A 19,672-nucleotide genomic window follows, 5' to 3' on the forward strand; every position below is an offset into this window, starting at 1 on the left:
GGTACTATTTATACTACATTTTATATAGTAAAGAATAGTGCATTTTTGTATAATAAAAGACATTTTTGAAAACTATTCTCCTCTGAAACTGCACAGTTTCAAGCAATATCATTAATATCTTTAAAATATATATTGATTTTGCCCGCATAACATGCAGGTTTTGAAGGAGCTAAATTTAAATAAGCTTGAGGCTGTTCACATTCATGGAGTGTAAATTCCCAAAAAAGTACACTAAATTTTAAGAACAGTGTTTACCCTTTCATTAAATGATGTTTATTTCCTATGGAATAGTTTGGTTATTAGAAACTCAATATTAGTGAAGGGAGTTACACACCCAAGGTCACAGAGGCCATGAATGACTGAATGCTAAGAATTTCCTTAGTCGTCGGTGGCGGTCACGTCCCTTTTAACATCTCAGTGCTGTGAAGCAGGCCAGGTAAAAGTGCCCTGAAGTTAAAACGCACTGTCACCCTAACCATTAGACTAGACTAGGTCAGCCCCTTTTAATCCTGTAAATTACTCATTAGGTGAACATGAGAGCATTCCACTGAAACTCTGTCCGTTCAGTTTTGAGAAACGATACGTTTTGTGTCTGGGCATATCTGCACGCAACATGTATGTATGTGTGTATGCATATGAATCTGTATATGTTTTGGACATCTTTCTTGTTTCCACCATTCAGATGCTGTTGAGTGTGTACACATATGAGGCTATAGGTAGAGTCAAAGGGGGGTGACTTTTTGTTATAGTGTGGGAGCATTTAGAAGCCTGACAGTCAGCCAGTTCATATTTACTTGAAAAAAGTAATTAGAAGCACTGAGGTATGGCAGTTCAATCTCCCTTTGGCTTTGTGCCCCTTACCTGGCATTGGGATGGCAGGTTTGCCATCCTCCAATTTACGCCTTTCAATTTAGCTCACATGCCCCATACCTATATAGCACAGAGGTTTAACACCAAGACACTTTTCAAGGTTTCCTACAGAAATTACCACAATGACCAGTATCTCGCCCTGACATTAATTGTACCATTGACCTGCAAACACGAGTCAGCCAATGCTCTGTTGATGCTATTTAGCCAATGAACTTTTAAAACGAGGTCTTCATTGTTGCAGAAAGCTTGGCCACATCTGCGTTATCAACCTTTTACTGCTACCTCACGAACCTACGTGGCAATAAACCACGATAGTTAAATGAAAACAACTGTGCACATTAGGATCTTTTTGTTTGTAATATGGTACATTACATGTAGGTGAACTTTGGCTCACTTTAAATCATCATCTGACATTATGTCACCTCTGATATTTGAGAGTTGGTGCACAAGACATAAATTAGCCTAAAATATTGATATATTATATATACCTGACACTGTACACTGAATAATATTTCCACACCTGCTGAAATCAATGACGTTGATTCAGTAGTCTGTTCTTACTTGGTATTGCAACACTATAAAATTCCAAATTGTATGATAATTTCCTTGATGGATGTATAAGGGAACCATGCAGTGACTTTTCCTCTAGTTAATAATTAATCCCTGTAGAGGACAGTGAGGTGTAAGGTATTGTGACATGTGAGTAAAAAGCAAGACTTAATTACTCCTCGCCTGGCCTCCTTATGATGGCTCCTGGATCAACGCGGATATCAGTGTTGCTTTACTTCCTGTCTTTACTTTCTGCGTGGTACACTGGACTTACCAGATATTGAATAGAATAATCTCATGGGCTCTCACATAATTACTCTGAGGACTAATCTAGAGCTTGGTGCAGTTAGTTGTTTCTCTTGTTTTCATGCACGAACACAGCTGCACAGGAATCACACGTTTGCCGAATGTGTGTGCAGTGCTCCAGAATGAGCTAATATTTTAACAGGGGGTACAGTGCCTCTCACCACTTTGCCATTGGCCTCATATTGTAATCACAACAACAATGAAAACAGGGTGAAAACAATGTGCATCTTTTTATGTGGTGTTCTGTATAGCTGCATGAATTAAAAACATTATCTCATATGTATCTATTTCCACCTATTTGCTTGAATTTCAGTTGAAATACAAAACTGAAGTAACACATAAAATCAGTAAAACTGAGGTATGAAGTAATAAATTGCTTGCTTGTTTTTAATATATTTTGTGTGCTCTCTGTGGCATGCAAACCAAATGAGTTTCCTTCTGGTGATCTATTTAAAAAATTAAATGAATTGAATTGAATTGAAATTAATTTTCCAAACCTTTTTTTTTCTTTTTTACTACACTTCTTATTTAAATGCATTTGCTTTGCTGTGGTCCTTTTTTCTCTACTGTGAATGAAGTAAAGAATGGCTGTAAATAATTTCTCAGTCTATTCAAATATTTGATGTGGTACATCTCAATTAATCTGAAATTTTCTGTAAGATGTAAAACATTGTATTTTTTTGTTTCGTTTAATGTTCTTCAGCCCAAAACTACAGTCTGTAGGTGAAAATGTTATTTTAAATAACATTTTAAAATAACATGATTATAAAATCAACCAAATTTCTTCTAACTGAAATGGATTTATTTATTTATTTATTCATTTATATTATTTTTAAGTATGGTCCCTCATAACAGTCTCTGTCATGTCAGTAGATGCTGTTTCATCATAGTATCTGTAATTATGCATGGGTGGTGCAGTTAGCCAGTTATCTGTGCGGACTATTGCGGACTGCGCATTTCAAAACGCTAAGCACTGCAAATGGCTTCACGGTCCGCGGTTCTCACAAGCCACTCCAGCCCTCCGTTTCCCTGGAATTGAAGACTCCGGGAGACTCCGTAGGATTGGTGGCGGCTAATACTCCGCTAAATGATTGGTTATTATCTCTGGGACCTCGTTTCCCGTGCCCCTGCATTTCCAAAGGTCATCGCCCTGTTTCTCCTGTATTGATCAGGTGACCCGTTAACATGGTGGGTGACTCATTGGAAGTGAACATTGAGTAACGTATATTCATTGGGAGTGCTGTGTTTTCAGCCAGCAGCCACTCATAAAAAATAAAAAAAAACAGGCCTCAGTCTCTCTCCACAGGGACACGTCTATTGGCGCAGCAATGATAACTGATATGCCACTGAAAATGTTGGTGCGTATCTGGAAAGAAGATCTAGTACAATTCAAAAAGCCGGACGTGAAATGTCAGAATTCTGTGTTATAGTTTTTACAGCTTTCTCTGCACCGTGACTATGAAACACCTTTATTATATCTTATTGCAACCAGTTGTTGGTATCCTTTATGCATTTCTGTCTAGCAGTGCTATTTCTGACAAGTTGCATCTCTCACACACACACACACACACATGCTATAATATATAAATTCATCATCAATCATGTCACTTCATAGCAATCTTTATCTGTTGTGTCTACAAGGGAACTATAAGGTATATTTTCTGGTTCAACCAAAGCAACAGGATCTTATTATGAACAGCATATTTTATTATGTCACCAGTGTCCTAATGAGTTCCACCAGCAATCTCTTCACATTCACATCGTTAAATGTGTGACTTTCCAGTCCTTGATTTGCCTGTGTGAAACCCCAGTGTATTCAGTTGTAAAAATTAATTTAAAAGGGCCATTGGCAAAAGATTCACTGTAATTGTCTATTTTTAGTGTAATTATATTCCAATGCTATAGCCAAAGAGCCTAAAGTCCTAAACAGATTAATTTTGTGTATTTTCTTTCAGTTGTATGAGCTGGATGATGATGAAAAGCGAAAGGAGTTTCTGGATGATCTCTTCAGCTTTATGCAGAAAAGAGGTGAGCATCCCCCTTGCTGAGATCATTTTTATTAGCAATTTGGTATAGCTTTCGGGTGGGCAATCGCTGACAAAAGGCTAAGAGCAAGCTTGAAACCCAAGAAATGCAGTGAATTATCAAACCAGAGTTAGTAGCTACACACATGTCGTGTTTATTAGCAATAAAGCAGGTGTGAATGATCAGAGACAGACTTTTAGATGAAACAGGCCAAGCAAACGGTCTCAAAGGGTGCGATTTTAATACTGCAATGGCACCACTTCTCCCAGTTATATCTAAATAACAGTTCTGGCGTTTGTTGGCTGGACCGCAACAGCCATATACCAGGTTTTGACCTGGTTTTATAATTGCCCAGAGGTTCTGAGGAAACAGCTATTGGAGGGCAGACCTCGCTAACCTATCTGAATTTTTCACTTTTTGATTTACATTTCAGTATAGTTTTAGTGAGTTTGAAGAGCACTTTACTAGTTCTACTTAAGTTTTCATTTTTTTCAAAATCTCTCAATTTAATGTTTATTTCAGTTTAGGGTTAGTGTATATCTTTTTTTCACGCAGAGTTTTTGTCTTAGTTTTAGTTGATGATAATAGCCTTGTTGGGAATGCATGAAATACATTTATTAATAAAAGTGCTTGATGATGATGATGATGATGATTGATAATGATCATGAGCAAACAGTCAAACCCAACATTTAGCAATGGCGTATTTGTTGCTTTTGGATTACTTGGCTAATCCTGCCTTGGGGAGAGAACACGTCTGCAGGGACTGCGCAGATGTGTTTGCGCAGAGTAGAGCGATGAATGGCTGATTTGCACATGATCCTGAAGGCAGACTGCCATTTATGGGATTGTTAGGGTGTTGCTTGTTTTTGAAAATTAACATGAACAGTCACATACATTCAGTTTATGAACAATTGCCATCCATCCTCAGATTACAGACTGAAAGGTCTGTGCGTGTTTCATGAGTCCCGCATTGGTTTTTCACAGGAATGTTTATTAAGAACAAAAGTAAAAACAATTAAAGAAAAGTTTGAATGAATGTGTTTTTGTTCAAATATTATTCATCATTGTTTCACGTTCAGGAGTACTTGTGCTTACTTGACAGGTTGATTTAGTATTCACTGCAAACAGAGAAGGTGGGTTTTAGAATTCTCATGCTCCCACTATTCAAATCCCACAGATTCCATTTAGCATGGAATTAGCTTTTTTTGGTAGCTAAAAATAGGAAGGTATGAGAAAAAGAATTGGCGCCCCTTGATATCAATGGCAGGAATGCCTGCCTGTTTTGCTGGAGATTATAAGGTTTTTGCCTTGCTTTTCCTTAATCCAGTTGAATAAACCCTTGGTGAGTCATTGCTTGTCAGGCTCTTACAGACTGTAACTGGAACAATTTTGTGAAAGCCATCTAATTCTTTCTGTGTCATTACTGCCTGGATCTCTTTTCAGTTTGATATGCTGGCACATCTGACTTAGTGACATTTTGTGTCCAGTGCTTCTGATAGTCAGATGTAACCTGACCAGAATGAGCTGTATGTTACTGTCATCCTTATCTGGATGACTGGCTGTTTTGTTTCTCTGCTCTTAAAGGATGTGCTGTAGGTCCACTGTCAGAAAAAAATGAAATGCTGAAACTACTTCATGATCTTTCTTGTGTTCATTTTGTATCCTTTTTCTTTTAAGAACATAGATATTGTGTACTCATTCAAGGATGCCTAAAGAACAGATGTTTGGTGGCAATTTTTCAAAGACCGCGTCATTGGAATTCCATCAGCCTTTGCTTGTACTAACATGTAGCCCATGTCTGAAACCTCTCAGTTTCACATCAGCATTTTGTCCACAACAGCAAACTAAAATGAAGGTTGTAAACAAATGTACTACCTCTTATATACATTGTATTGTATTTGTTGTAGGTGGCCAAGTTATTTAGGGTAAAATTTCTGTTGGTAACATTTTATCAACTTATCTATAAGCTACAGTACATGCCCACTAATCTGAGGGGCGTCCTGCTGGCTTTTCCCTGAGAGCAAAGTAAGCTCTATAAGTTAGGACGTGATCAGGCCAGTAATTACACTGTGCTGAAAATGTCCATTTGAAACACACAGAAAGTGATTTGATGGCTACTTCTGTGGAGGCAACCAGCTTGCTCCGCTCTTCTCTTTGTGAATGCAACAGCGCCAACACCCCCACCCCTCAGCCACGTTCCAGAGATATCCCAGGGATCCAGTATCTATTTTACCCTCTGAAGATCTGATCATTATATAGACTAAGCACTCGAAATAGATAACCTCTGACATTTTGTTACCCTCAGACTATAAGAAGGAATGTTAATACATACTTATCCATCCCTCCCCAAATCATTTGTTGTACAGTATGACAGTACTGGTTTCGTTGTGTAATGAGTCAGACTCAGACCTTAATACAAACGAGAGGGATCGTTTGTTTTAAGCATCATGGTTTTCATTTGGAAGAAACCTATTGCTATGGCGAAAACATGTCTTGGAACAAATTAGTTGTCATTTTATCAGTGAAAACATATATGGTGATATAAATTTCCAGTCCAGTGTGTCATTATGGCCATTTTAGTTGTCACTCAAACAATGGCTTTTGTAATTTACATAAACAGCTGCTAAAATGTTTAAAATGTTTTAATCATTCACGAAATCAGATCATTCAAAAGTACTCAAAAGACAGTTACATCTCTATGCTCTATCTTCCAGGTATCCTCTACAAAGCAATACAGTTTTGTTTAGTTTAATTCTTTAAAAGGGCTTTAAAAAATCCTCAAGATAACTGCGATGCTGAGCTAAATGCTTTTGTTAGACAAAATACACATTGATATATCTAAAGATCTAATGGACCAAATGACCACGGACAGACAGGAAGTGCTCCAGCAGTCCATTCCTCTCTCTCGGTTTGATTCTGAGATGAGTTAAAGTCTAATGTCAGAAATTTTTAATTTGTTATACTTGACATTAAAAAGAAAATCAATATGTCTGTCAAATCTAGCGTGACACCTTGATTGCATGATCAAATGTAAAACTATATATATATATATATATATATATATGTATGTATATATATATATATGTATATCTATATATATATATATATATATAATTTTTATGATATTAACACTTAGCCCAATGTTATTTAGACAGATATAGTAAATAAAGATTAATTAAAAAAATAGAAGATAATGGAAAAATTACCATCATGTGCTGTTTGAATGGAACTATGTCAATTTTACATATGAATGTTTTGTAACTCTGGTAAGTAAAATACCCAGATCAATATAATCTCACCCCATTCTCTGATGCTGATAAAAGTACCGTTTTACTTCCTCTAAAAATGTGATTGAATTGTCCAAGGACTGAAACCCCCAGCTGTCATTTCTTCATTGGTCTAAAACTGGGCAACCTTTCCCATAGGTCACATTTAGTTAATCTATATTCAGCTTTACACAGTCAGAGATGAAAGGTCATTTATTAGAGATACCAACTGAGAATGTATTTTAAGGGAAGCCATGAAGGGACATTGAGAACTTTTAATCTAAATAACAGCTAATTCCACAGAATAATTAATAGATTATTCACACAGCAGTAAAGCCAGTCTTTAAAAAGCTTTAATTAAAAATATTTTTCTTTATTTAGATTTGTGTCTATAGATATAGATATTAGGTATTTATAGATATCTATAAGTAATTTGGATTTTATTATGTAAACAGCATTTTGAAATATTATATTTGCATGACCCATACATTTCACAAAGCACATGAGATTATTTTTGTTCCAATACTATTTTGTCTAATATTTGGCTAAATTCTTGTAAGCGCATTTATTTTATTTCCCTTATCTTATATTTAAATGAGTTGGCCAAGACTGTATGATTACACCACCATATTAGTATACTTGATGGCGGTGCACTTCATTTTGAGAGCTTGCTACCCCCTGTGATGCCAATGGCCATTCTTTTACACTGTAGTTAGTGTAAAATAATTTCCATACAGTGTGTGTGTGCGTGAAAAATGGCTGGAAAATAAAATGTAAAAATAATTTGTTCATTTAGTCTGAAACAATGCTGCAATTACAGTTCTCCTGATGAACTGGGCAGAGACTTAGATAAAAACCTTGCTGGTGCCAGAATTAATGGCCTCACAATTCAATAGAATGCAAAATGCAAACAGAGGTTAATGTTTTACTAATTAAAAGATTGAACTTTGTTCTAATCAATCTGGACGTGCAAAACATTAATGCAATTGGATCAGCCAGCCATCTAAGGTTGACACCAAAATGCTCAACAAAAAGCATTTTCAACATACAAAAGTGACAGTTACTCACACATACAAAGCGATGTCTATAAGTCATTACTTAAAACCTACAAAATCTGCCATTAAATGTTTTGATATCAGAATGAGACCAAGTTACAACAAACAATATTGGCTATCTTAGCTCACACAAATTATTCCAAAGCAATCCTACCTCATGTTTTCTAAATTTGCAGATGTAGCTACAGTAAATGTTGAATAGGGAGAGTTATTGATTGTGGGACTGGAAGGGAAAAAGAAGGAAAAAGAAAGGGAAAAGAAGGAGAAAATGCAAAATGAGTTTGCGGTTTTATCGTATGGATGTGTGAAATCTTTTTCAGAATTCTGTGTGTTTACATGAGGTCTGAAGGTGCAGAAGTTAATTTTCTTAGGTAGCTGAGAGTTTGGGGTCATTGGTGTCATTTCTGTAGAAAACCCTGAATAGCACCAAACTCTCGGTGCTGTATCGGTATGAAACATGCCTCACCAATCCATAACTTGGTATACCTGCCACCCCAATTTGACTATTTGTGTTTGAAATAGTATTATTATGTGTAAGTTTACCTTTGCAGAGTTTCACTGTACCTTGAAATTTAAACCAACAAAATAAATATTTAATTTATATTTAATATTTTAGAGCATAAAACTGTAAAGAAATTACATATGCATGTAAATGATAAAATTTACATAATGTGAATCACATTTTTGGGAAAAGGTGCTTGCCCCTTGTCTTCAGAGGAAAGGCAGTTCTGAGCTTGAATTTCATATTTCCCCAACAACAATTCTGTAAAATAAACATCCTACTTGTCTGTGAATGTACCCTAGCAGAGTGTTATGTAACAACCGCCCCCATGTCCACTGAACTTCTGAGCAGAAAAGGAAGGTCTGTGGATGCAGTTGGAGGTGACTGGGTATTCTGTGGAGTTTCAGATGGTGTCAGTCATTTTGCCCTCGGTCCCTAGTGCTTCAGTAAGCCTTATACTACCCCAGCATGAAGGCCATCTCGACCACTTCAAAGAGGGACTGCCACATATAAAAACATTGATGAAAAGGCCAGAAACTATTTTTTTTCTGCAGTGTTCAAGTCTGTGTTTGGGTGTGTATTCACATCTAGTGCTATTTCTTCTGGCCATATGTGAGCCTCAGGATTATCAGGATCACATTACTGGGAATGAATATAATTGATGTATCTCTGTCCTCTCACTTTCTCCTATGGCAGTGGATGCTGGGAAAAGCACATAAGGATAAAGTGCACATAGCGATGAACAATGGCAGGCTTTTACAGATTGTATCAAAAGAAATCCGCGCTACACAAAGGACGAAATTGCAATTGTCTCCCTTTTTCCCTGTACACTAGGGCCATCGTGGAAAACTGCAACCTCTGCAGTGTGATATTGCTCATTACCAGCACTCAAAAGCATTTTTTTTTTTTGTGGGCAAAAAAGAAATGTATCCTGCAAACTACTGTATAGATTTCCCCATTGTTAGCCCCCACTCATTGAATGCATTGCAGGTCATTTCATGACATACATGAATGGCACTAATGAACTAAATAATATGAATTTGTTCCAGTAAGTGGCTGTTCAATAGTGAAATAAATTTTGCGGTGATAGCTTTGCCTCTATCATCAGATCTTAATTATTTGTGCACAATATTGGCCCCTAAATCATTCAAATAAAAAAAAAATATCTTAGCAGGTGTTTGATTCAAAAGATATGTTTTAATTAATGCATAACATACACTTTCATGTGATCTTCTATTAAGGTCATATCAGATGTTACCAGTATCACATACAGTATGTGATACTGACCTTTAATTATCATTTAACTAACCAGCCACACAAGTAAATGTAAATTTAAATATTAAATTTTCTGTAAATGAGAAATGTGTGTTTTGAAAGGTCAACAATTGAAAAGAAAAGGGTGCCATTTACCTTATTATAAATATATAACATATTATAAAATGGTTTGAGGGCTGTTGCCTTTGAGTTTTCCTTCAGTTTTTGAGCTGGAATTGTGAACCATTCCCAAGACTTTACATGTGCACTTCTCATAAAACTGAAAAGTTGGGTGTATTATAAATTACCCAAAAATATATCTTGTGTCAGATGTATGTAAAAATCAAGTCTTTAAAAGAGATTTCCCACAATGCACAACTTGAAATTGAATTTGTGCCTTCTGACTCTTCTGTCCCCATAGGCGTGGCCCAGTCAGCAGGTCAGTGACCTATACTGTGTCCTCTCGCCCTGGGGCCATTAATCATAAGCTGTCAAACTGCAATCATTAGTCATGGGGACCCCAGTATTATGAAGGTGGTGTCTTTTTTCAAATCCTGGGGCTTCACAGCTAAAACCAGAGAGAGCCCAGTATCTTCACACTGCTTTTAATAGTGTGTAGTTGAATGGGGTGGAGCCTGGCCCTTTTCTCTGTGGATGTGGATGAGAGAAAGGAGGGTGATATGCATAACACTCTCAGAAAAAGTTTTTCCTCTCCTACCAGTAATGACTTGATGGTTTAACAGTGCATAAAAGAAAAGGATGTGCTTTCTGTTTCAAAACAAGTGCTCCTTTCCAAAAATGTGCAATAATAACATTTTTTTAAGAGTAAAAAATAAAAATGCGTGTTTTAATTGAATATTCATTTAATAAAACCATTAGCATGTCCATTGTATGAATGAAATTTGAATTATTTTCATAATTTGTCTTTGGGGAAAATTAGTCTTGTAACCCTGAATGTTGAAAAAAAAGTCTGTGGCCTTTTTCAGTGATAAGATGATGGAGAGTACCTCAGTCATAGTGTGTGCTTGTGTTTTGTTGAAAAAGGACTGGTCTCTCGCAACGTTCTGATCCTATATATCAAACCGGACAATACGAGTGTAGGAACTATTGTGGTGTGATAAATAACTAGGCTGATAAATTGTTTCCTCATAGCTGTTAGCATACATTGATCCGGCCCCAGAGGGCATCAGCACTTCTTCCTGAATAGGTGAACTTTTTTGTTTCCTTATAATAGCTTGGAATACCAGCACACAGAATAAAAGGCTGTTTGAAACCTGCTTTTTAAAGCATGGATGAGCCTCTGGTCAGTAGCCCCCTAAATTCTCAGTCAAGCGTTAGTGTTGCAACAAAGATATGGTTAAAAATCTTCCCCACAGGCTAGATTCATTCTAACCATAAGGCAGCTTTTCCTGAGTGGTTTCTAGTGAATTTAAGCTAGGACTTTCAGGAGGCGTATTTTAAATATTCAATCTCCTTTTGAATTCGAGAAAAACTATATGGATGACTACATTTCTGAAAAATTGATCATGAACATGTATAAAATTAATACTATGGTTGAAATGAATTAAAAAAGCATATATCTCAGGAGAGAGTATTGTTCCAATAAGCAAAAAAAAAGACCAAAGAGTATGGGGATGTTTTTTCAAGAAATAATGGCGATTCAATAGAAATTAAATTTTGTTTAATTTTGCTGTTTTTCTCTCGGCCTGTTTCAAACTGGCGTTCCCCTGGGAAGGCCTGTCTTCCCGGTCCACCTCGATTTGATCAGCAGGGAAGTGAGCAGCTTCTCTGGCCTGTCTCTACTCTTTTTGCTCTCAGCTAATGACTATGACCACAGCTAAAGCAAACTGAAGCTGCCTGTTTTGTTGCTTTATTTGATTAAACAAACATTTACAAAGACAAGTATGTTCTCGGGGCCTCCCATACTGAGTTCGTTTTGTGGTTTGAATAGTTGCAAGAATAAAAAAGGAAGCATTCCTGATTATGTCTCTGAGGTATGAAGTCATATATGCCCACCCAAGCCATGTAGACTCATTTGTGTTGAACTCCAATTATACAAGCTCTCACACAGCAGGTGTGAGATTTAGATTGCTGATGCTCATTTCCTCTTAATTCACAATTGCTCATTGTCATAATGATCCATGGCCTCAAAGATCTTTTCTGCTGACAAAAAAAGTTGTGCCGTCTTTTTCTTTGTGAATCCGTTCTGAGAATCTGAGGGAGACATACATCACTTTGGCTATTGAAAAAGCATAAATCTCATTTTAAGAGGCTTGGCCAGTTTTAGATTAAGCCACACAAAGGTCTCCAGGAGCAGTTTTTATTTAGGGGCCCAATACCTGTATGGTTACCCTCTCATATGATAAATAACAGGTTTAGAGATTTTCTTTGGGCTTTTCTGTTATTGTAATAACATTCATTATCGAACCGGAGTGTCAGAGGGAAATCTAGTTTTCTCAATTTGGGTGACATTGAATAAGAATGAGTGTAATTAAGCACTAGACCTTGAAGAGATAGTATACTGTATGGATAGTATGACTGGTATACTGCCAGTAGTTAGCTGGCAATATACTGAAATGATTGAGAAAGCATAGATTCCATGTTATCATCCAATATAAAAATTGAAAAATAGACTACTAAGAATAATTATTCAGTATAAAAAAAGGTCAAAGAGTTATTTTGAAATATTGTTGTTTTTGTTCTTTGATTTGAGGATCATCAGAAAAGCAGATGTAAGTAAGGCTGAACCTTGATCATTTGTCTTGAGCATCATATTTTAATTACAGTAAAGTAAATAATATCAAATATCATGTTGTGACATTTCAGAGAACCACTTGAATTCTTCTGGCCATTATGATATGTATTCTGCATCATTGGCATCTCCTGAAGGTCTGGTATAAAAGGGTCCTGTCAAAACAAGCCTACACATGGTTATTTTTGTCCATGGTGCATACACTTTTTTCCTGCTGGCTTTACTGTTGAGCGCTCTTGTTTCTCTAAGACCTCTATCTATCTTGATAATATAATAAATGTCAGTTCAGCACTAATTAATGTCAGTTCATTCATCTTAAATGGTTAAACAGTTGCAGTACTTTTTGCTGTCAGTAACAAAGAGAGCTGCTGTCTAAGGAAGATGGATTATGCAAATCCAATTTTCAGAATAGTATTTTCAAAGAATTAGGGCTGCAGGTCATTTTTCTGTATATATATATATATTAATATATTTTTAAATATAGTTATGTATTATGTTAATTTGTCCAATCGCTTTTCCCCTAAAATTGGGAGCAAAATTTTTTTTTTTTTTTTAAATATCAATGTAATTGCAATACTGCAACACTGTTACATTCGTAAATATAAACCATCATGCTTACCCACAGCTAGACAATTAAAAATAATTCCAAGGATTGTGTGTTCATGCATGTGACAGAATAAAATATAAACTGCCTGAAGTCATCATCTAATGGGTCAGGTCTCTGCTCAGTAAAACATGCCTGGGCAGTCTATTGATAAGCACACAGTTTTCTTCTGCAGCAGAGAAGAAGGAATTTCCATTTTGGTATTTATATATGCAAAACTATTCCTATTCCTATTGCCCAACATACGTACAGACCCTTCTGAGGAATACTGTCCCTCCCTGATTAAAAAAAACACAAATAATTAGACCTTTGTCATCCTGTGGGTCTGTTTCCATTTTCTTTAACAAATGTTTGATTCATGTTGTGCTCTTCTTGAAAGATATGAAATATCTTTTAGTATCTATTTCCTTCATTAGAAATGTTTTAATCCAAAACATCAGCACAAAAATTGCTGCTGTAATGTCATGGAAGAATAAGAACTGTTTTTGTTCGGCAATAAAAAAAAATGTACTAATCCAAATAAGTAACCATTTGTATTTACATATGCAGGATAATAATGCTATCTCTAAAAACTGTAGCTAGTCACGTACAGAAAGTGAACATAACAAGAAAGGAAATGGAAAAAATAAAGGAAAAAGATCTCTCAAGATAGCTGTCCACACATGCACACTAATTATCTCAGCACCTTAATTAAAACTACCCTTTAAAGTCCTCTGGACATTCGGCTTCTTCTCAATACCTCTTGACATATAGACTGCTTAGGAGAAGTTGTTTAAAAGAAAAATCTGTGGGTTGTCTAGTTGTCACTACTTGAAATATAATGCCTGCATTGTATTCAAGGACAGTGGGGATGCATCTTTTATTTTAATGCGTCTTTCCTCGCATGCCAAAGAGGCAACATGCAGCTATAATTACAAGACTTAATTGATGTGTTTTAACCATCCTAGACAATATTTCTGCTTCCATCTTTTTTCCAGCATAATCTGCATGCCTGTTGTTTGCACTTCATTTCCCTGGTTATTGATTGCTATTATGGTAAATTCAATGTGCACAATAGCACTCTATCAGCAAAATGCAGGTTAATTATTTCTCAGCTTTTCTTGTATCCACATGGAACACTTGGTCCCCTCACATTATAGCTCACTATAAGTCAAAATAAGAAATTGGCTGTGTTTTAAAACTGCTAATTAATGGCTATGCAGGAGTTATAGAAATAATTTTCTTTCTCTTATTGTGATTATTACCTTTCAAAAAGCCTTTTGTGTATATTGACCATAGCGTGCTTTTCATTAGTATGACCAAGAAACTGAAATGAAAATATCAAAAATATGACTGTAGTTGTCTGAGCATTTATGTACAGAAATTGCACAACGTTTGTGGGTGTGGGTATGTTTGTGGGGAGGCAGGACAGAAGCTTACAAAAATGAACGTCTCAGATTCTAACCAGCTCAAGCAACATGTCTCAAGCTTTTACTTTTCTTTAAAATATTTCTTAAGGGGTTAGCGCATTGATGCAGCCCGTGCAAATTCAGCGGCTTCAATCAGGAGTGTGTTCATTTTCTCCAAATACAACAGAAAAACTGTAAGCATGAAGCTCAGCCTAAATTTGTTATTGGCCTCAGCAATGATTTCCAATGGATCTTACCCAGAGGAGCGATGTAGTTCAATATATCCTGTTAAGCCAAACAGTATTTCTTAGTCTCTGCCAGCACAGGATGATTATCAGATTTTGAACTTTTAACTTTGTCTTCGTAAAAAGACTAAACTTTCTCTTTTTTTGGGTGATTATCTGAAAAGCTTTGTGTTGTAACTACTTTTATCATCATGAAAGGAAAGCCTATGATAAACAAAGTTAAAGTGGCTTATGTCTTTCAAATTATTTTTTCAATTATTTTAAATGTTAACATAGCGCCATTTTTGACATTATGACACATTCTCAATATTTTCAAGTCCTATTAACCACAAATCACTTGCAATTTGTAGCTGTTGTTCTCTGAGGTAATAAATGCCGAATGTGTAGATGGTGGTTGACAATAAAAAACAGCACTGTCTTTTCCGGGCATGTTAAATGGAGAAAACTGATTGTATATTTAAGTTCTGGAAGTGACATTTCCCATTTGCGAAAGAGTGGAGCTTTTAGACATTTTACTTAGTGGAGATTAATTGGCCTTATAACCAGCGGAGAAGCCTGTCGATGAGCTGGAGTTAATGGCATTGATTGTGGATATTGTGTTTGTTTCCACAGGGACTCCAGTGAATCGGATTCCTATCATGGCCAAGCAGGTGTTGGATCTCTACACTCTCTACAAGCTTGTGACAGAAAAGGGCGGCTTAGTGGAGGTCATCAATAAGAAGATATGGCGTGAGATCACCAAGGGTCTAAACCTCCCTACTTCTATCACAAGTGCAGCTTTCACTCTCCGAACACAGTGCGTAACACCCCAGACAAGCCAGAGAGGGAGGCTGACTGTGCCTTGAAATATAGGCCTCAATCAAGTGCATTAAAAAACAACTATTTAGCTGTCTTTTTCATACATAGAATTTGAAATAGGTTATTACATACAGTATATTTTAAATTAAGTTAAATTAAGTTTAAGAAATTAAGTTTGAAAAAATGATGATTTTAGATTATGTAAATATGAAATAATTAGAAATGAGTATTGCAAAAATATGTAATGACAGATAATATAGTGGCATTTCATTAATAGTTTTTAAAGTTATTTGCAGACCTGTCATGCACAATGCTACCTTCAAGACAAAATGATTATTGTAAAACGTTTTTTGTTACAGGCTTGTTCTCAAATGATATTTTGTGTTTTAAAGACCGAAATCAGAATAGTGCTCTATATTCTGAAATTGTTAACACTGATTCACTGAATGCGTGTCCAGAATAATATGTTCAAAACGGATCTGACATATGAGTAATGTTTATTGGATGGCGTGATGCCGGTTAATCCCATCTTTTATATCACAGCTATATAACCTGGATAAATAGCAGGCGTTGTTAGTGATGAAATCTACCAAGACATTCGCCAGGATTGTAATTTGACTTATTGTGACTTCTCAGGTATATGAAGTACCTCTATCCCTACGAATGTGAGAAACGAGCGCTGAGCTCCCCGGGCGAGCTCCAGGCGGCCATTGACAGTAACCGGCGGGAGGGGCGAAGGCAGAGTTGCGGGTCGTCCCTGTTCAGCTACTCTCCCGTTGGGACGCCCAGCATCCTCGCCTCCCCAAAGATCCACATGCCTCACGCCACCATGGTCGCTCCCAATGGCAGCCTCGTCTCCCAGGCCTTCTCTATTAAGAAAGGTCAGGAGAGTGCGCTCATTTTCTGGTTTGGTTTAGCCACTGGAGATAAGGGCAAGGAAACAACAGAGTAGCACTGACTTTGACTAGGGCCCTAGAGAACCAAAAATCCAGTTTTGTAACAGTCTGCATCTTCAGTTAAAATCGACATCTGACAGACTAACACCACAAGTAGTGCATGTCTTTTATTAGTTCATTCGTGTTGTATAATTGGTTCAATATCTTATTTGGGAAATGCAGAACAACACATCAAATCTGGCCTCATCATATACAAATGATTTTAAACCACCATAAAACTGATGATAAACCACACAGAAGAAGGCTTTGTGTTTAACTGTTTTCACAATGACAGAGATCCTGGTGCTGTGTGAAATGTGCGGACAATATGGCCATCGTAGCTGAGAGGAAACATATTGCAGGACTTCCTCAAGTCCTCAACACAGATTTCCGCAGCTTAGCCTGACACAAAGAGCATGAGATTCATTTAATGTGCTCGTCTGGAAAAAGAAAATCATATGCATCTGTTTTTGTGTTTGTGCTTGTGTTTCTTTTGCATATGGAATGCATGACTGTGTTTGGTCAAATAACCAAGATGATATGAGAGTAAAAATGTGTGGGAGGGTGGCTGACTGAAAATGATATCATCGGTTCCCTGCATGTCATTCCTGTTCTGGTTTGCTCTATTTAACCTGAGCAAATTCATATCAAGTACTTTGTATAGTGGTGAAAAGGTTTTAGCATATTCTATTGGATTATGTCATCAGGGGACACAGATCTACAGAAATAAAATCAGCACTCACAGTTAGCATGCCTGTGAAAGCGCTGTGTGGTAATTGCTCTGTTGTTGCGTTCCTCTTCAGAGGAGCCCATGCTCTTAGGCAGGAGGCCCAGTCAGCTGGCCATCCCCATGCCAATGGCAGGGCACCACATGGCGGCCGCACAGGCTGCAGCGCAGGCAGCCGCCGCAGCGCAGGCGTCGGCCCTGGAGCAGCTCCGGGAGAAGCTGGAGTCTGGAGAGCCCCCGGAGAAGAAGATGATGCTGATGGCCGAGGAGCAGCAGAGAATCATGCAGCACGCGCTCCAGCAGAACCTCTTCGCCATGGCAACCCAGCTGCCAATGAACATCAAGCTCAGCAACAGAGGTGAGGACCAAACTTCATATAGAATTTGCACAGAGATAAGTCAATGCTATCGATTCGTTCTCATATGTATAGTTACACATATGCCGGGAGTATAGTATCAGACGGTTGTTTTAAAAATGTAACTTCTAAGTTCTGATGTCAGTTGAACTTGCCTGTATATTAAATTACATTCATTACAGAAGAATATTTAGCTGGCCTCCTACAATGGTTTTCTTACTGCAGGTAGCAGTCAGAGCAAATGAACAACATATCTCATTGAAACCTCTCTGCACTTCTACAATAAAAGCTCAACTTTAGATATTTGAGTTGGCAGCAGAATGCTACCAGTGTTCTTTTAGGTGTAAATGAGCTAATTTGTGAACAATATCTGGAGAAATATTAAAGAGAAATATTGAACTAATATCAACTGACTACAAATGCATCAATATTTCTAGCTGTCGGGGAGAGGTATGACTCATTAACTAGAGGAAAAGTAGTATATCTCTCTGGCTTGAGTTAATCTACTAAAATTCCATTAATGGTTGCAGGCTCTTTGCTTCATGACAAGCAATTAGTTACATTTAAGTTAATAACAGTTTCTAAATAGAGAATGAGGAAATGATTGGTTCATGTGTGATATCATTTATTTCCATGTGACTGCCTCCCGCATATTATACCTATTATACTGTGCTTTTTAAACTCTTTATATTTGATGAAAAATGCACTTTCGGGTTTTGGTTGTTAATCGTCATTTACCAGTTTGGTGGATACATAGATATATACATACACACTGTAGATATAAATGCTGTAATTCAGCAGATGACTATAAATTACAAATTTGTGATACTTTGAAAATAAAGTGATTCTGAAAGAAGTAATGAGCAGCCGGCATTGAACCCTGGGGAAAATTGCACTCATAATCTCAATTTTCAATGTAATAAGTGAGTTCGGCAACACTTGAAAATGTATGGGAGGTTGTGTTGAAAGAGCATATTGAACTAACAAATACCATCTATGTGCTCTGGCATATGGAGCTATATACAGTATTGTGATAGCTGTAATAAAGTGAAATTGATTTATACTCTCCAGTTATCTTTGCTCCAAAACCTTTGATAAACTGCTGGAAAAGTCCTGTCACTCAGGGGTTATGACTGTTATTGGTGCTTTGTGTGTTCCTTTTAAGAAATGTTCATATTGAGTTTTTCCCTCTCTCTCTCTCTTTGGCTTCTTTCTGACAGATGACAGACAAGACACTGCATTGAACTTGTCTACAAACTGCATTAGCAGCATCAACATGTCAATAGAAATAAATGGAGTTGTCTACACAGGTAAATAGAGGGCCACTTGCTGATGTAATTGCAGGCAGGAAATTCAATAAGTTATGGCAGCGCCCCTGTGCTTAGTCCTCCTCACAATTTGATGTCTTTGCTATAAAATCCATTGTAATGAAGTGGCAGTCCAATAGCGTTAAAAAAGTTAAATATCTCAAAAATGGGCTTGCTGATTTCAGGTCGATGGGACTTGTTGTCTTACGTGCCGAGAGAAAGACCACTAGTTTTAGCAGAAGATGGCGCCTGTGTGCCTGGGCTTGGCGCTTTATTACCTTTTGATGGGTAATTAATGCAACCTCATTGACCTGTTGAAAACATTCAGAACAACAGCCAAATTAGTTGTCTCAAAAGCTTTATGAAGTGCTAGTAATGTCCTCCCAAGGCTGAGATTTGCTCACACACTAGAATCTACTGCATCTGCTGCAATTGCTTTAACTGTTGGCATTATAACCAATTTTTTCACAAAATGTATTGTAGAAATGGAAGATATTGACAGCCTAACAAGTCTCTCTTAAATCCCTCAGGAACTTTGTTTCATATACACATATTTGTTTTCATTTTCGCAAAGGTGCAGATAATTTATTGCAGTATTATAAGAGAATCTATCAATGAACTTGGCTTTCACTATTCATATTGTACATGTGAATATAAAGGAAGGTTTCCAGGAGTTTGGCTGAGGAGTTTTCTGGAATGCAGCAAATAAAAATTAATATTGTACCAATGATCAG

The 19,672-nt window shown here is 36.9% G+C and overlaps 1 protein-coding gene across 1 annotated transcript in view; it reads left to right on the forward strand.

Moving 5' to 3' along the window:
- Positions 1 to 19,672, forward strand: part of LOC135239256 (AT-rich interactive domain-containing protein 3A-like) — a 55,725-nt gene that overhangs the window by 33,145 nt on the left and 2,908 nt on the right. Inside the window, exons 3-7 of the mRNA XM_064307801.1 lie at positions 3,681 to 3,753; positions 15,429 to 15,612; positions 16,251 to 16,495; positions 17,353 to 17,634; positions 18,852 to 18,941. Coding sequence (XP_064163871.1) covers positions 3,681 to 3,753; positions 15,429 to 15,612; positions 16,251 to 16,495; positions 17,353 to 17,634; positions 18,852 to 18,941 — 874 coding nt within the window. The remainder of the gene's footprint in view (positions 1 to 3,680; positions 3,754 to 15,428; positions 15,613 to 16,250; positions 16,496 to 17,352; positions 17,635 to 18,851; positions 18,942 to 19,672) is intronic.

The sequence above is a fragment of the Anguilla rostrata genome, chromosome 14, assembly GCF_018555375.3.
Source record: "Anguilla rostrata isolate EN2019 chromosome 14, ASM1855537v3, whole genome shotgun sequence".
NCBI classification, from domain to species: domain Eukaryota; kingdom Metazoa; phylum Chordata; class Actinopteri; order Anguilliformes; family Anguillidae; genus Anguilla; species Anguilla rostrata.